Source organism: Brassica oleracea, chromosome C3 (genome assembly GCF_000695525.1).
Source record: "Brassica oleracea var. oleracea cultivar TO1000 chromosome C3, BOL, whole genome shotgun sequence".
NCBI classification, from domain to species: domain Eukaryota; kingdom Viridiplantae; phylum Streptophyta; class Magnoliopsida; order Brassicales; family Brassicaceae; genus Brassica; species Brassica oleracea.
Genome location: NC_027750.1, coordinates 13,000,392 through 13,017,315, shown reverse-complemented (window position 1 = coordinate 13,017,315; position 16,924 = coordinate 13,000,392). Strand labels below are relative to the sequence as shown.

General features: G+C 37.3%; 4 protein-coding genes across 8 annotated transcripts; 2 read left to right on the top strand and 2 right to left on the bottom strand.

The window, feature by feature from the left end:
- The first annotated feature begins 2,896 nt into the window (after positions 1-2,896).
- Positions 2,897-9,859, top strand: LOC106334669 (ABC transporter B family member 6). Its single transcript, XM_013772989.1, has 11 exons — positions 2,897-3,286; positions 4,081-4,135; positions 4,234-4,409; positions 4,525-4,725; positions 5,170-5,429; positions 5,521-5,831; positions 5,946-6,166; positions 6,262-6,602; positions 6,742-7,505; positions 7,599-7,840; positions 8,066-9,859. Exons 1-11 carry the CDS (start codon positions 2,897-2,899, stop codon positions 9,293-9,295), a joined length of 4,191 nt encoding a protein of 1,396 aa, XP_013628443.1. The 3' UTR covers positions 9,296-9,859.
- Positions 9,860-10,598: 739 nt separating this feature from the next.
- Positions 10,599-11,689, bottom strand: LOC106334670 (60S ribosomal protein L23a-1). 2 transcript variants are annotated; one of them, XM_013772990.1, is made up of 4 exons: positions 11,603-11,689; positions 11,473-11,518; positions 10,957-11,320; positions 10,599-10,858 (listed from the first exon to the last, which is right to left on the bottom strand). In XM_013772990.1, exons 2-4 carry the CDS (start codon positions 11,486-11,488, stop codon positions 10,774-10,776), a joined length of 465 nt encoding a protein of 154 aa, XP_013628444.1. In that variant the 5' UTR covers positions 11,489-11,518; positions 11,603-11,689; the 3' UTR covers positions 10,599-10,773. The 2 variants fall into 2 exon arrangements, with proteins under 2 accessions (XP_013628444.1, XP_013628445.1); XM_013772991.1 differs by having other exon boundaries at positions 11,473-11,530; positions 11,603-11,664.
- Positions 11,690-12,936: 1,247 nt separating this feature from the next.
- LOC106328521 lies at positions 12,937-15,144 on the top strand. Of its 4 annotated transcripts, none has more exons than XM_013766974.1 (4): positions 12,937-13,206; positions 13,351-14,005; positions 14,081-14,240; positions 14,315-15,144. In XM_013766974.1, exons 2-4 carry the CDS (start codon positions 13,376-13,378, stop codon positions 14,914-14,916), a joined length of 1,392 nt encoding a protein of 463 aa, XP_013622428.1. In that variant the 5' UTR covers positions 12,937-13,206; positions 13,351-13,375; the 3' UTR covers positions 14,917-15,144. The 4 variants fall into 4 exon arrangements, with proteins under 4 accessions (XP_013622428.1, XP_013622431.1, XP_013622430.1 ...); XM_013766977.1 differs by having other exon boundaries at positions 12,937-13,207; positions 13,361-14,005; XM_013766976.1 differs by having other exon boundaries at positions 12,937-13,210; positions 13,363-14,005.
- A 9-nt stretch (positions 15,145-15,153) lies between these two features.
- On the bottom strand, positions 15,154-16,151 carry LOC106328522 (dirigent protein 9). Its single transcript, XM_013766978.1, has one exon. It carries the CDS (start codon positions 16,149-16,151, stop codon positions 15,222-15,224), a length of 930 nt encoding a protein of 309 aa, XP_013622432.1. The 3' UTR covers positions 15,154-15,221.
- Between the last annotated feature and the right edge of the window lie 773 nt (positions 16,152-16,924).

The following is a 16,924-nucleotide window of genomic DNA, read 5'->3' as shown; positions in this document are numbered from 1 at the left end:
GTTTTTAATATTGTATATTTACTTATTGTTTATCTTTCTTATTTTGTATATTTATTTATTCTAAATTTTTTGATTTTATATCAATGATAATATTACGATATATATTTAATGTAATATTTTTATTTATTATATACTATATTTCTTAATATTTAGTTTTTCTTATATTATATATTTATTTATTCTAATATTACGATAATTGTATAATATAATATTTCTATTTTTATATTGTGTATTTAGTTATTATTTATTTTACTATACATTTTTCATATAGGTTTTTAATTTAGTTTTTTTTCATTTTTTAATTGTATCAAATGGTAAATTATGATTGATGTTTAATGTAATTATAATAGATGTTTAATGTAATATTTATATTTCCTATATTGTATATTTATTTTTTATTTATTTTTTCATATATTGTATATTTACTTATTATTTTTAATGTAATATTTCTATTTCTTATATTGTATATTTACTTATTATTTATTTTTCTTTATATGTATATTTATTATTTATTTTTTATTAATGACATGTGTCATCTTTTAGAAGAAGTTTTTTTCGGTGTTGTGGACGCTCTATGGAGGCTCAAAAGCTCCATTTTATTAATGTAGATACATTTTTCAGATAGATGTTTAATTTAGTTTTTTTCATTTTTTAATTATATATTTACGTAATCTAATTTTCTTACTTTTATATCAGATGATAAATTATGATAGATGTTTAATGTAATATTATATTTCTTATATTGTATATTTATTTTTTATTTATTTTTTCCTATATTGTATATTTACTTATTATTTATTTTTCTTTATATGTATATTTATTATTTATTTTTTATTAATGACATGTGTCTCTTTATATGTATATATATTTTTTATTTTTTGTTAATTCCATGTGTCATCTTTTATAAGAAATTTTTTTCCGTTGATGTGGACGCCCTATGGAGCTTCAAAAGTAGATACATTTTTCAGATAGATGTTTAATTTAGTTTTTTTTATTTTTTAATTATACATTCACGTTTTCTAATTTTCTTGCTTTTATATCAGATTATAAATTATGATAGATGTTTAATGTAATATTTCTATTTCTTATATTGTATATATTTTTTTTATTTTTCTTATATTGTATATTTACTTATTATTGTTTAATGTGATATTTCTATTTCTTATATTATATATTTACTTATTATTTATTTTTCTTTATATGTATTTTTATTTTTATTTTTTGTTAATGTCACGTGTCATTTTTTACAATAAGTTTTTTCTGCTGATGTGGACGTCTTATGAAGCCTCAAAAGCTCACTTTTAATAGTATAGATTATATATTTAATTTTTACATTTTAAGATAAATGTTTAATGTAGTATTTCCATTTTTTAAATTGTGTACTTACTTATTATTATTTTTTCGTATATTATATATTTACAAATTTAAATTTACATTTACTTATATTTCGTATATTATATATTTATATATTTAAATGTATATTTACTTATATTTCGTATATTGTATATTTATATATTTAAATGGTAATAATGTGATTTAATGTAATAAGGTAATAATAGTAGTAATGATGCCACATGGCTTCTTTTCGAATAATGATTTTATGCTGATGTGGACGCTTTATGGAGCCTCAAAAAGTTCTTTTTATTAGTATAGATTGGTTCACTTTCCAAAACCATTACTATCTCATTTCATCTTTTCTTTAATCAATCAAATGTGTGGGGACTGGGGAGTGTGTTGCTAAAGATCTAGAAAAGGTAACAGCAGTGAACGGATCAAATGCACTGGCAGAACATGAGTCTCTCTCTCCATGCTGCCTCCTCAATGATACTTGCCCTGACCCCACTGGGTACTTCTAGTCTCACACGTAGTAGCACCCTTCTTTTCCGCCACCCGCACCTTGCTTGCCTCTTCTAGGCTTTCGACAGCGAAAATGGTAAGAAACGATGACAGCTATTTGTTGCAATTCTTCACGGCACACCAAACAACGCACGCACATCTTTCCAAGTTTTTTACAATCTTTTATTTTTTTCTTTGTTCATGGATGGTTCTTTGTTTACTTTTGACTTAATAACAGAAAAGCATATCATCAAAATGTTATTCGAACAACCACCTTCTCTAGAAGTTATGACAAAATAATCTACTTATCGACCATCACAACTATCTCACATCATGATATCAACGATATTAACAGTGAATTGAACACAACTGTTTCTGTTTAGGAAAATTTTTAATAACGAATTTTGTGAATTAACAAAAGAAAAGGGCAAATGTTTGGTGGCCTAACCCGGCTCTTTCTCCAATATTGCGTGCAAAAAAACAGAGACGATGAGTTAAGTTCAATCAAAACAGGCCAGATATGTATAGAAATCGGTGCTGAAATTTTAGGAATTGTAGATAATTTATTAAAATTAATAGTTTTTAAAAATAATTTTAGAAATGTTTATTCATATCAATTCGTGAAATTCTTAAACTTAGTTATAGATTTATACACTTATCATCGCAACATGTGGGTTTGTTATTAAAAAAAAAATATTTACTGAATTCAACATTTTCAGTGGACGAATTTTCCTAGAAATTCTAGAAGGAAAAATGAATAACAAAATAAGCAGAGAATAAACGAAGAATACCTGAAAAGAAATTAAAAACTAAAAACTCGTCTCCGTAGTTGACCGTTAGCAGCCACCCCAGTGTAATTAATTTATAAAATAATCATTAAAATGTGTAATATTCATAATAACATGAGGTATGTTTTTAATTAATACGTAACAACATGAAATAACATTAATCTATTTCCTCCTTCTCCTTCCTCTCAAGCTTTAAACAGAGATCCACTGAAATAAAAAAATCCCCAAAACCTAGAGAGCTTCTTCCTCTTCTCCCCCTCCCACCCGTCGCTATGATGGTTTCCAGGGGCTTATTCGGCTGGTCTCCGCCGCACATACAACCGTTAACTCCCGTCTCCGAAGTCTCCGAGCCTCCCGAGTCTCCATCTCCTTACCTCGATCCCAGCGCCGAGAACGGCGGCGCGGGGATGGCGACGCAGGCGGAGGAAGAGGAGGAGATGGATGAGCCAGAGGAGATGGAGCCTCCTCCCGCTGCTGTTCCTTTCTCCCAGCTGTTCGCTTGCGCCGATCGGTTCGATTGGGTGCTTATGGTGCTCGGATCCGTGGCTGCTGCTGCTCATGGAGCTGCGCTGATTGTTTACTTGCATTACTTCGCCAAGATTGTTCAGGTTCTTGCTTACGGTACTCGGGGAGCTGAGGATCAGTTTGATCGCCTTGTTGAGGTTAGCTCAGCTTGTATACGCTTTTGTGGCTTTTGGAAGATTCATAGTTCTACTTGGTTTAGTTATCTGAGTGAGCTTTTGGGGGTAAATGGAGTTTACGTTTCTATATAAGCCTTGACATCGAACTTCCCAAGCGTTTAAGCTTTAGGATTTTCTTGTTGGAGCTATTGAAAGCTTTGAAATTTAGTTTCGAGGGTTGAGTTTTAGAGCTTTTTTCTCTTATTGTAATTGTAGTGGGTTGCCACATTAGTGTTAACTGTTAAGTAACGTTCCTGCGAGGTTCTTGAACATTTGGTGGTGAGGTTAACATGCCAGGGCTCTTATCTCCACAGTGTTTGCGGGACTCGTTGGTCATAAGTAGTATCTTTAGCATTGGAATGATATTTCTTGAAATAAGCATGATTTTAGCATCTATCGGATGGTGTGGAATTCTGTAATTACTTTTCTCTACATTTTAGCAACTTTATGGATATGCATGCTGGCTTGTTAGTGGGTTTCTGGGTGTTATTATGTGGATGACTGTTTCCTGAATCTATATTGTATATTTTTACCTGGAAATCAGCTGTTATTGACTTAGCTGGGGATACTGAATAGTTACCTCCGGTTTACTCAAATCCACGCTCATAAGGAGGGCAACCCTTGTTATAAGCTTATGCTTTTGGTTTTCTAGTCTTGATGGATTTCTATGTATGCTCTTGTGAATGTCTTGTTTATTTCTCTGAGTTCATGAAACACTGGTGGCAACAATCCTGAAATGATGTGCCCCTCTTAAGTAATCTTTACCTTTTTTGCAGCTTTCGCTGACCATTGTATACATCGCTGGGGGTGTTTTCATATCTGGTTGGATTGGTAGGTTCACTATACTTATTAAACCTTGCTGTTTGCTTCTTTCCTCTACTGTAATGATGCTATTAGCTTCAACCATAATTAATTTTTCTTTGTTATAGAGGTGTCTTGCTGGATACTGACTGGAGAGAGGCAGACTGCTGTGATCAGGTCAAAGTACGTCCAAGTACTACTAAATCAGGATATGAGTTTCTTTGATACATATGGGAATAACGGGGATATAGTAAGCCAAGTGCTGAGTGATGTCCTTCTCATTCAGTCGGCTCTAAGCGAGAAAGTATGTTTTAACTTCTAAATCTGGTTTCAAGTTTGCTTGCAAATATCTTTATGTATGCAAGGTTTGGTACATCTTCTGGCATTTCTTTAATCTTTGGGATCTTGGACATTCGCAGGTTGGAAATTACATTCATAATATGGCAACATTTATCAGTGGTCTTGTTATCGGTTTTGTCAACTGCTGGGAAATTGCGCTCATTACGTTAGCCACTGGTCCTTTCATTGTTGCTGCAGGAGGCGTATCAAATATATTTCTCCACAGACTTGCTGAGAACATTCAAGATGCTTATGCTGAAGCAGCCAGCATTGCTGAACAGGTACTATAATTGCTAGGTTTGCGGGGGACATTATACAGATAGGATTGATCTTTAATTTTATTTTCGAATCCTGTTGCAAGCATTAAGCTTTGAAATGTTTCCATCAATGATATTTAAGAATTGGAGTTATAGCAGAAATATTTTTGACTTGTGAACGTTGAAGTTCATTTTCGATGTGCAGAGGTTGATATCTAAATAGATTGTATTTAGATAGGTCGGAATTTTAGGTTACGTGACGCGGCTGTACTGCTTCGTTTTATGTTATGTTAGGATGCATGCATAATCGTTTTTGCATCCATAACTCGATATATCGCAGCAACTTAGATGCATGGCAATTACACGACCACTAGTCTGTCTTATATGTACAAGTTCTTTTGAAATGCATTCCCTACTGGTGAATATGTCGCCATCTAATGCTTAAAAGAGTTTGTTCTAAATTTGCAGGCGGTCTCTTATATTAGGACGTTGTATGCTTTTACAAATGAAACTCTTGCAAAATACTCTTATGCAACCTCTCTCCAAGCAACTCTGAGATATGGTATATTGATTAGTCTTGTGCAAGGACTTGGACTTGGATTTACATATGGGCTTGCTATATGTTCATGTGCTCTGCAACTTTGGGTTGGTCGGTTCTTTGTTATTCATGGAAGGGCGAATGGTGGAGAAATCATTACAGCCCTTTTCGCTGTTATTTTGAGTGGGCTGTAAGCTTCATATTCTACTTTTACTGCCTGTATCTTTCTTCTAAAAGTATACACATTGATTTACTAATCATATTCATGTTGTGCTGTGCAGGGGTTTAAATCAAGCTGCTACAAACTTTTATTCATTTGATCAAGGAAGGATTGCGGCATATAGGCTTTTTGAGATGATAAGTCGTTCATCATCTGGGACTAATCAAGAAGGAACTATTTTGTCTGCTGTTGAAGGAAATATTGAGTTTCGGAATGTATATTTCAGCTATTTGTCACGGCCTGAAATTCCAATCTTGAGTGGATTTTACCTCACTGTGCCTGCTAAGAAAGCTGTTGCACTTGTTGGTAGAAACGGTTCTGGAAAAAGCAGCATTATTCCTCTTATGGAACGGTTTTATGATCCTACACTAGGTATGATGATGTGTGATTGGGTGTATCAATAATTTATTCAAATCTGCCTTTGTTACTTGCCTGCAGCGGAGACTATTATTGATCTGAATAGATCTGTGGTTTTCTCTTAAACAGGAGAAGTTCTACTTGATGGGGAAAATGTTAAAAATCTAAAATTAGAGTGGCTGAGAAGCCAAATAGGTCTGGTCACACAAGAGCCTGCTTTACTTAGCTTGAGCATAAGAGAGAATATTGCATATGGCCGAGATGCTACTCTGGATCAGATAGAGGAGGCGGCTAAAAAGGCTCGTGCACATACATTTATTAGCTCACTTGAAAAAGGATATGAAACTCAGGTAAGCCATCCACTGTAAAGTTTGTAGTTACGCATTGCAATTTTGGTGCTTATGTTTTTAGCTTAGAAGTTGGAAATGACTTGTTTGTCTTCTAGGTTGGAAAAGCTGGTTTAACGTTGACGGAGGAGCAGAAAATAAAACTATCGATTGCTAGAGCTGTACTCTTAGATCCAAAAATTCTTCTGCTTGATGAGGTCACTGGAGGACTAGACTTTGAAGCTGAAAGAGTTGTCCAAGAAGCTCTTGATCTTCTCATGTTAGGACGGTCTACCATAATAATAGCTCGAAGATTAAGCCTGATAAGAAATGCTGACTATATTGCTGTAATGGAAGAGGGTCAGCTACTTGAGATGGGTACACATGATGAATTAATCAACCTTGGTAATTTGTATGCCGAGCTTCTGAAGTGTGAAGAAGCAACAAAGCTACCCAGACGGTATGATTCTCCAGCCAAGACATATATCTAACAACTTGTCAAGTCTGTACTACTCTGTTGTGTAGCTAACGTGATGCTAGAATATTTTGTTGTCCGGCTTTGACGATTTACTTGTTTATGAAATCGTATCTTCTTACAGGATGCCAGTTAGGAACTACAACGACCCTGCTGTGTTCCAGGCTGAGAGGGATTCTTCAGCTGGTCGTGGCTTCCAAGAACATTCATCACCCAAAATGGCCAAGTCTCCATCTCTTCAGAGAGGTCATAATGTTTTTCGCCCCCAGGAGATGTGCTTTAATAGTGAAGAGTCACCCAATGATCATAACCCTGCTCCAGAGAAAATGGGAGAAAATGGCTCGTCTTTGGATGTCGCTGAAAAGGAACCAACCATTAAAAGACAAGATAGTTTCGAGATGCGGTTACCAGAACTACCAAAAATTGACATTCAATGTCCACAACGTCAGAAATCAAATGGTTCAGATCCGGAGTCCCCTATATCACCCCTTTTGATATCGGATCCCCAAAATGAGCGCTCCCATTCACAGACATTTAGCCGCCCTCTTAGCCATTCTGATGACACTTCAACAAATGTTGTGGTGAAGTCACCTTCATTTTGGAAGTTGGCGCAGCTTAGTTTTCCAGAGTGGCTATATGCTGTATTAGGGAGTATTGGTGCTGCCATATTTGGTTCTTTCAATCCTCTTTTAGCTTACGTCATTGCGTTGGTAGTGACGGCATACTATAACCGCAAGGGAAGCCACCTGCGCGAGGAGGTTGACAAGTGGTGTTTAATCATTGCGGGCATGGGATTAGTGACAGTTGTTGCCAATTTCTTGCAGCATTTCTACTTTGGTATTATGGGAGAGAAAATGACGGAGAGAGTGCGGAGGATGATGTTCTCAGGTACTGCAGTATTTTCTTTCTTTATTTAATTCACTTCACTACCTGTTACAGCTTTCACTTGCCTCAGTTCATATATTTTCTCTGATGTGCCAGCGATGCTGCGTAATGAAGTTGGATGGTATGATGAAGAAGAAAACAGTCCAGATACGTTATCCATGCGCCTAGCAAATGATGCCACTTTTGTCCGAGCCGCCTTCAGCAACAGGCTTTCGATACTTATTCAGGATAGTTTTGCTGTTATCGTTGCCATTCTTATTGGGTTGCTGCTCGGTTGGCGTTTGGCCCTTGTTGCATTGGCAACTTTGCCGATACTAACTCTCTCCGCCATTGCTCAGGTTGGTTTCATTTCTTAGTCTTCCCCAACAAGTCCTTATGACGCACATGAAGGCTCCTTATGTTTTTTTTTGTTAACCAATTCCGGTTCAGTAGTCGCATGCTTCCCCTTTGTCAAATTATTTGCAAAATGTTTCGAGTTCAAGTAGTGTCGATTTAGTATGTGGATCTCTCTATCTGTCTATTTTCCTGACGTTGGTTTCTAATATAACCCTCAAAATTTCCAGAAACTTTGGCTTGCTGGATTCTCAAAGGGCATCCAGGAGATGCATAGAAAGGCGTCTTTAGTACTCGAGGATGCTGTCAGAAACATATATACTGTTGTTGCTTTCTGTGCCGGTAACAAGGTGATGGAACTCTACAGACTGCAACTTCAACGGATACTCAGACAGAGCTTTCTCCATGGGATGGCTATTGGCTTAGCGTTTGGCTTCTCCCAGTTTCTCCTCTTCGCCTGCAATGCTCTCCTACTCTGGTTCACCGCATTTTCAGTAAAGCGTGGATATATGAAATTGTCAACCGCTCTAACCGAGTACATGGTTTTCTCCTTTGCTACATTTGCCCTTGTCGAGCCATTCGGATTAGCACCTTACATTCTTAAGCGCCGTAGATCTCTCGCTTCAGTATTTGAAATCATAGATCGAGTGCCTACAATTGAACCTGATGATACCTCTGCTCTTAGTCCGCCTAACGTTTATGGAAGCATTGAACTGAAAAACATCGACTTCTGCTACCCAACTCGCCCGGAAGTGTTGGTACTAAGCAACTTCAGTCTCAAGGTCAGCGGGGGACAAACACTAGCTGTGGTTGGTGTTTCTGGTTCTGGAAAAAGCACAATAATATCACTGATCGAGAGGTACTACGATCCAGTAGCTGGTCAGGTCTTATTAGACGGTAGAGACTTGAAGTCATATAACTTGAGATGGCTAAGAAGCCACATGGGTCTGATTCAACAGGAGCCAATAATCTTTTCCACGACGATCAGAGAAAACATCATATACGCAAGGCATAACGCCAGTGAAGCTGAGATGAAGGAAGCAGCGAGAATTGCAAATGCCCACCATTTCATCAGCAGCTTAGCCCACGGCTACGACACACATATCGGGATGAGAGGTGTTGAACTTACACAAGGACAGAAACAGAGAATCGCCATAGCTCGTGTAGTACTGAAGAACGCTCCAATACTGTTGATTGATGAAGCGAGTTCGTCTATCGAATCAGAGTCGAGCCGTGTTGTGCAGGAAGCTCTTGATACGTTGATAATGGGGAACAAAACGACGATTCTGATAGCGCATAGAGCAGCGATGATGAGACATGTGGACAACATCGTGGTTCTCAATGGAGGCAAAATAGTTGAACAAGGCACGCATGATACCTTATCGAGTAAGAACGGATTGTATGTGCGTTTAATGCAACCACATTATGGCAAGGGTCTACGCCAACATCGACTGATCTAGATAGATTGAACTCTTTCCACTTCACCAACGATTAGCGCAGAGTCACATAACAACCGTCACGTGATGCCACGGGATAATGTTATTGGATGCGATGACAGGACATAACTTGCAATCTGATCAAGGCTTATCGGTTCGGGAACTACATTATATGAGTAGCAGATGTACAACCACGGTTAGTTTCTGTAAGCAAAGTTGGAGTTTGTAGACGTAGATTCCCATATTCTTTCAGGAGACGAAGCATTGAAGGACTTTGTTTATTCGTTTGCTTGGTCTCTAAGGTATATCATTTTGTTTACTGAAACTGAAGATTAGAGGCAGTTTATTTGCTGAGGTTTGTTTTTTGTTAGTGCTGCGAGTGATTTAGGTGGAGAATATGTAATGGTTAGGTGTCTGGTTTGTAAATATACCTCGTATCCACTTTATTTGGCAGGTCTTTTAGCAAGTTTGATTGAAACATCATTGGAGTCTCCAATGTAGGGAATATTAATTACAATCTACATAATGTTGTAATCATAGAGAGAATATAGATAATAGAGTGACACAAGTTTATTGTGTGTTGTTAAATCTGAAGAATCTTCAAAGAGTCGGCCATAACTTGAAGCTGTTTCTTCACTTTTTATAATATATACTTTACTGTTTCCAACTGTTACTGTTGCAAAGGAAGTGGTTGCATAGATAGGAGTTCTTAGTCCATATTCAAACGTATAATAGCTCCTTCCATCCTCCACCCTCTGCATTTTCAATCCAATCTCAACTGTCATGATTCTTTTAACATTTCGTGACAAAGATGCGAGCTATGACCTCTTTCATATAGTAGATGGTAGCTAGTTGGTTTGGTGCTGCAAAGTTATGCTTCACTAGATTCGTAAACCACCTGATAGAACATAAAAGGATTTGTTGACCAATGTGAATCCTCACATAGAGAGAAGAGGGAAGGTAAGATGTGCAATACATATATCTTCCATAAGTTCCACTTCACGGATGTCGTTTTCCTCAGTTGGTATGAACCTAACTCGAGGATTCTGCAGTTACAAGTATCTCCATCTTTCAAGGCTGAATCATGTGCCCTGAAGTCAAATTTCTATATACAGAAGAACAATGTCAAGCAGAGTTTTGTTCCTTACTACTCTCCGAGGAGTCAAAATTATAGTGAACAAATAAGCTTTCAGACTTTCAGTGATGTATTTGGACAGAACTTTCAGTGTTATTTTGGAAGTTAAAAAACCGGTTAGAGCAGAGATTAAACTTCAATATGTTGGTATTTTAGAAGTATATAAGAGTGTTTTGTGATAAGATTGTCGAGAAGCCAAACCAAAAACATAGAACTTGAATTCAATAAACTGCGACAAGAATGTATTGTAAAAAAAAAAAAAAAAGAAAGAAGATTTTGCTCAAAATACTACAACCAGATGAGTGTAATGATACTAGAGAGAGACAAAACCGCAAGTCTGAATTTATAATTGCAGAGATAGAGAAACTTAGATGATGCCGATCTTGTTAGCAACATCTAAAGCATCATAGTCGGGTGTAAGCCTAACGTAAGCCTTCTTCGTTCCATCAGGCCTACAACAACAAACACCAAATACATCATTGTCAACATATAAGAAACACACAACCAAACTCGCAAGCCAAGAAAGAAAACAATTAATCATTTAACCCACCTGATGAGGGTGTTGACCTTCTTGGTCTGGATGTCGTACATCTTCTTAACAGCATCCTTGATCTTCTTCTTGTCAGCACGAATGTCAACAATGAAGACAAGAGTGTTGTTGTCCTCAATCTTCTTCATGGCAGACTCAGTGGTAAGTGGGTACTTGAGGATACCGTAATGGTCCAACTTGTTTCTAGGAGTAGCACTGATCCTTGGGTACTTGGGATCTCTGGCCTTGGTCAAAGTCTTTGGCCTGTGGAAGGTGACCTTAGTCCTAATCTTCTTGTCCTTCTTCTTGAAAGCTTGGCCAGACTTCACTGCCTTTGCAGCCTTCAAGGCCTTAGCTTTCGGGTCAGCCTTCTTCGTGGTATCAACTGTAATAACAACAACACAAAGAGAGCTTTAACAACTTTGACAACATAAAAGCATATCCTTCAATCTTAAGAACATTAAAGCCATGGCTAGTTATTAATGTTTGCGTTTAAAACAAGTAGATGGAAAGTGATTATCAACGTAAAGACCGTACCTTTAGCCGGAGACATTGCTCTGAACGATCCTTGCCACTTCAAAATCTGTTAGAAGCCCTGAAAATGAAATGTAAGAAAGCTAAAGAACGAAGCTTTGACATAGTGAATCATTGGCGAAGACGCACGAACCTGGTGAGGTGAAGCTGCTGAAACGCTAGGTGAGTTTTGCAGCGCAGACACTTTTATTAGTGTGAGTGGTGATAAAGAGAAGGCGAAACCCTAGATTGCTTGGGCCTAATATTATAATCGGCTCTAATGTTAAAGCCTAAATGGAAGATAAAAAGTTATAACGGTTTTGTGATCCGCTTCATCGCCTGAAAAATACTCAAATACCCAAATCGAGCCCACTATGTTAAAGAACCCAAATTTCAATTTGTAGAAAAAACTTAGAATTCGTATATTTTAATTTCGTTTTCAGTAAATATTTTTAAATTTCTCAATATTTTTATTGTGAAATATGAATTTATAACTTTTTGTTATATCATTCAAAAATTTATGATTGTAAATTTATTATTGTCGTCAACACAAAGATGATGTTGAATCATGCAAAATGAATCGTCGGAGATTTGTTGAATTTTTTAAATTTATAGCAAAAGAAAAGAAATTCAGTGACTAAAAAGTAATCCAGAACAATTAAAACTATAAATAAAAAAAATAATATATATATATATATATACATTTGAATTTTTAATAAGAAATAGCTGCAATCTACTAATCTTAAATTCTTAATGCTGGATGCCTGAATTTTAAAGTAAAGATATTCGTCTGTTTTAGTATAATATTTATTTCATATGCCCAAAAAAGTATAATATTTATTTCAATATGTTGCTTTTGTGTGTTCTCCTAATCTGTCATCTTTTGTCAATTTATATCCTGTCTTAACGTTAATACGTACCATAGCAGCTTTGTGCAGGGGCGGATCCAAGTATGGGGCACTTAGCCATTTCTATAACTAAAAGCTTAATATGTAAGTGTACTTAACTAAATTTAACACTAGATGTCAATGAACAAAAAAAAATTAGGGTGGGGCACATGCCACACCCTCTAATACACTGGGACCGCCCCTGGCTTTGTGGTTCTGTTATTTTGTTTGCATATTAAAAGATAGTAATCTATACTAAATCACTTTTTATAAACACAAAAGTAAAATCTTCATCCAATATGCAATTGTCATTAAGTCACCAAATCAATATGTAGATTTAAACATAAACAAATGCCGGCCAGCCTAAGAAGTCACTAATTGTGGTAAGATAACATATTATATAATCTTTTTTCTATTTGCATTGGATATGAAGATATTGTAATTTAAAAATGAAAAATGTTTTGTTGACAGGAAGAATAAAGTGACGGACGTAATTTTCTCTGCATGAATAATTGTGGCGGCCCCATGCAAATATTATTGGACGGTTTATAAAAAACTAAATATTAATTATCAAATTGCAGAGATTTCTTGTGATGAAATCTTTGACGTCGATTCCGTTTCGTGTCTTCTCTTCTCTTCAAAACAAAAATTTGAAAGAGTGATTGTGACCCAGAGAGAGAGAGAGAGAGAGAAACGTTTCTCATCTTCAATCAATCTTGTTTGACCTCTCTGTTTTCAAATTTATCATCTGCTCTGTTTTCGTTTTCAGAAAAGTCAGAGAGAATCCAATTGTGTATCCTTCTCCCAAAGTTTCTTTTTCCGCAGATGGGATCTGCAACCAATCTTTAAAGATCTTTACTTCCATTAAAAAAAAGGTTAGATTACTTTCCCGGTTTGATCTATCTCTCTGCTGTTGAGTTTCCTTTTATAGATTTGTCTCTTTCTACAAAAAAAAAGGAATCGACTTTCTTTATCGTTACTTCATTTCAATATCTGGGTATGTGTTGATTTCTTGAAGGAGTTGCAGGTCGTTGAAAGAGATGGAGTCTAAGGAGATTAGATCCTCTGTTTTCGCCAAAACGGTGCGTTTCAATGGGGTATCTCAACCTCTGCATCACGTAAAGGCGAGATCTTTTGATTTTGGTTTCAAGGTGGTTCCAACGAAGGAGCTGTGTCGAGTTTATCTACGCAAAACAGAGTTGTTAGCCTCCAAGGGTATCATTGATTCACGAGCTAAGCCTCCTCACTCTCAGAACTACGTTGAGAAGCCAAAACAGAGGAGATTTGGTGGGAGATTTGATCTACAAAACTTCAACTTGAAGTCGAAGAAGCTGAGACAACACACAAATGCTGAGAAGAAAGAGAGTTCTCCGAGACGTTTCTCTCCTCTTGGTTTCGGTAGTGACTCTCAGTTGCGAGATAGTAGAAGGAAAGGTCAATACATTGTCACCCCTGAGAAGAAGAAACCAAATGAAATGAGTAAAATTTGTAATGTCACTACTACTACTACATTGGTTCAGAAGAAGGATGGAGCTGTGACTGTGAGAGAAGCTGGTTCTAAGTTGATTGTTAGTACCTCTAGGAGGGACTCAGTGTTGAGTTTGGAGCGGAACAGATTCGCACAAGATGTCAAGTTCAGACATGCATCTCCTCCAGGTTCCATTAGCAAGGTAATGATTCTCTGAGAGCACATTGTGACTTATTGTGTGATATAAGATAGTGAACACTGTTGATTGAAACTGCAGGATGAAAGTGAGGATTCATCAGACTGCTCCATTTCATCTTCTCCTGGATGTCAGACGGAAGAAGCTCATCAACCTAGTCCTGTTTCTGTTCTTGAGCCTATTTTCAACGACGATATGTTAGAGGACGACAGTGAAGAGCTTCCTTATCTTGATCTTCGTGGTAAGGAACAAACAAGTTAGCTTCTGTGTATTCTTTTTGTATAAACTGTAACTAAAACCTTCTAATGGCAAAAGGTATAGAGAAGCAGCTTGACGACCTGAAAACTGAATCAGATAGTTATTCAGATGGGAGTGGGATGGAAGTATCAAGCGATGATGAGGAGTCTGTGATTGCTTCTGAAACCGAGGACAGTGAACAAGTCAGGCTCTTGGATACTCAAGAAAGGAGAGAGTCTTCTTACATTGATGATATCTTGTCTGAAGTTTCACTTATGGACAGGAACTGGGTTCCTGACACTCTTACCTTCAAGGTCTTCGAGAAGATGGAGAAAAAGTATTACATTGAGACATCATGGAAGAGGTCCGAAAGAAGGATTCTGTTTGACAGAGTCAGTTCAGCTCTGGTAGAGATTCTAGAATCTTTTACAGCTACACCAACCTGGAAGAAACCTCTCTCAAGGAGGCTTGGCGTTGGACTAAGCACATGTGGACTGAAACAAGAACTATGCAAAGTACTTGCCAAGCAAGAGAAGCGAGCCAAGAAGGAATCATTCAACAAAGTGGCGGTAATAGACCTTGATGAGTGGTTCAAACTTGAAGATGATGATGATGAGTCAGTGGTTTGTGAGTTAGAAAGTATGATAGTTGATGAGTTGTTGCTTGAAGTCTTCATGTAGAGTTACAAAGTGATTCTTTTCATTCTTTTTTTTTTTTTTGCATTCTCTGTATTTTGATTGAGAATAGTGAGAGAGTAGTAGTTGTTGCATTATCAAAGGGAGATGTGCATACAAATTGTTTTTGTTGTCAGGTCTAGGATTGGCCTCTTAGAATGTCAGTCACATTGCTATAAAAGTTAATGTGACCTTTGTACCCATTTGTCAAAGTGTGAATGAAACAAGATTTTTGATTGAAACAGTCTCACTTAATACAACAGAAGGATAAAAAGGCAACAAGCAGAAGAACATATACAAAAGAAATCTCTTCAAGCTTTGTAGGTGAGGTAAACACTGAAATGGAGGATGGTGTCTTGACCATCAGTGATATGCTGATTGTTCTGATTATGCAGAGTTTCCACTATAGCATACCCTTTAGCATGCTCAAACTTCCCCGTCCCACCAATAACCGCAATCTGAGAGGCATGAGAGGCAGTCCTATGAACTCCAAAGAAGCTAATGGCATCATCCAAAGTGTCATGGTGATCATGCTCTCTGTCTAGCAACACGGTCAGAGAAAGAGTCTGGCTAGTCCCATCCAAGGAACTGGCTAGGTAAAACCCTTGAGCCTTCCCTATAACCGCTGACCCGAGCTCGTGGCTCTCGGTTAGCTCATCGTCCACAACGGTTATGGTACCGAACATGAGATGCTGGAGTGCAGCACCTGGAGGGAGGTTTCCCGCGGTTACAAATGGGAGGCTGTTGGTGCTGAGGGCGTCGTTGGAGTTGCCGTTGGTGTTTTGGATCACGGTGGTGGTTTGAGCACCGCCAAGGCCGGTGAGAAGTGGAGCTGTGTTTGGGTTGATGACACTGTTGATGTTGTTTGAGTTGACTAGTGGGACTCCGTTGTCTACAGGGAAGATGCTGTTGCTGGCCTTTGAGAATGGTATCCCGTTTACTTCGGTTTGTGCTACTATTCCTGTGACCACACGAGCTGATGGGTGTGACCCTCCTAGCACGTCGTGCATAAAGAACTCTAGTAACGGCTCGTGTCCACCCCCTGCTGGACCAGCCGGGAGTGTAGTTGCTGGTGCAGGTTCTTCCTCAGCTTCGGCTGGAGCCACGTTGGGGAGTTGGCCTGTAGGGACCAACTGAGACTGAGGTTGAATCTCATCAAGAAGTCTAGCTGAGTTGATAGATGCTAGGAGATTGGATGCTATGAGGAAGAGAATTATTGTTATGTGAAGAGCTTTGGCCATTTTTAGTATTTAGTTTGGATTCTAGAGTTTCTTATGTGTGTTGATGTTTACTGAGGGATGGTTTAATGGGTTTATATAAGGAGCATTTGAGAATTTGGTATTGTGTGATTGGGAATGGAGTTATTAGAGTGGAGTTGTTGTTAATGTTCATGTGCTTTAGTTGAGTTTGAGAGTCAACTAAACCTCTATTTTAGTATTTGAATTAGCCAAATACTTTTTACTTAATGATACGTCTTTTTTTTGCCAATTCAATTTTATATCATTACACTAAATTAGTAAGTAATCATATATTCTTTTAAGAAGAAAGGACAAGTATATGACTTAAAGACTACATATCAGAAGATTGTATGTACTTTCTAGCAAGAACATTTGCACATTGGTTGTCTGATCTCTTTGTATACAAACAGAGGTGAACATCAGTGACCAAGACTCAAATCATATTGAGGATTTGAGTAATGTTTTGGTTGTCTTCTTCAAATTCAACTTGGGTGTGTATCCTAGTGACCAACAAGATTGTAGTGCCCAGATTAGTGTAGATGATTCAGCCTCCTCAACAGTACTATGGTCTTGGAACCTACCAACCATCTTATCATCACTGATTAAGAAACATCATAATTGCATTTAAACCAACTTCTTGGTGAGCGTTTCCATGTTAGAGACTTGTTGTTTGTCACCTTCTTGTGTAGCTTCCTTGATCAACTATTGTTGCATTCATCCATTCTCTAACATCATTAGTAGCTCTCGTAACAACAACTAAAATACAAGTCAACTTC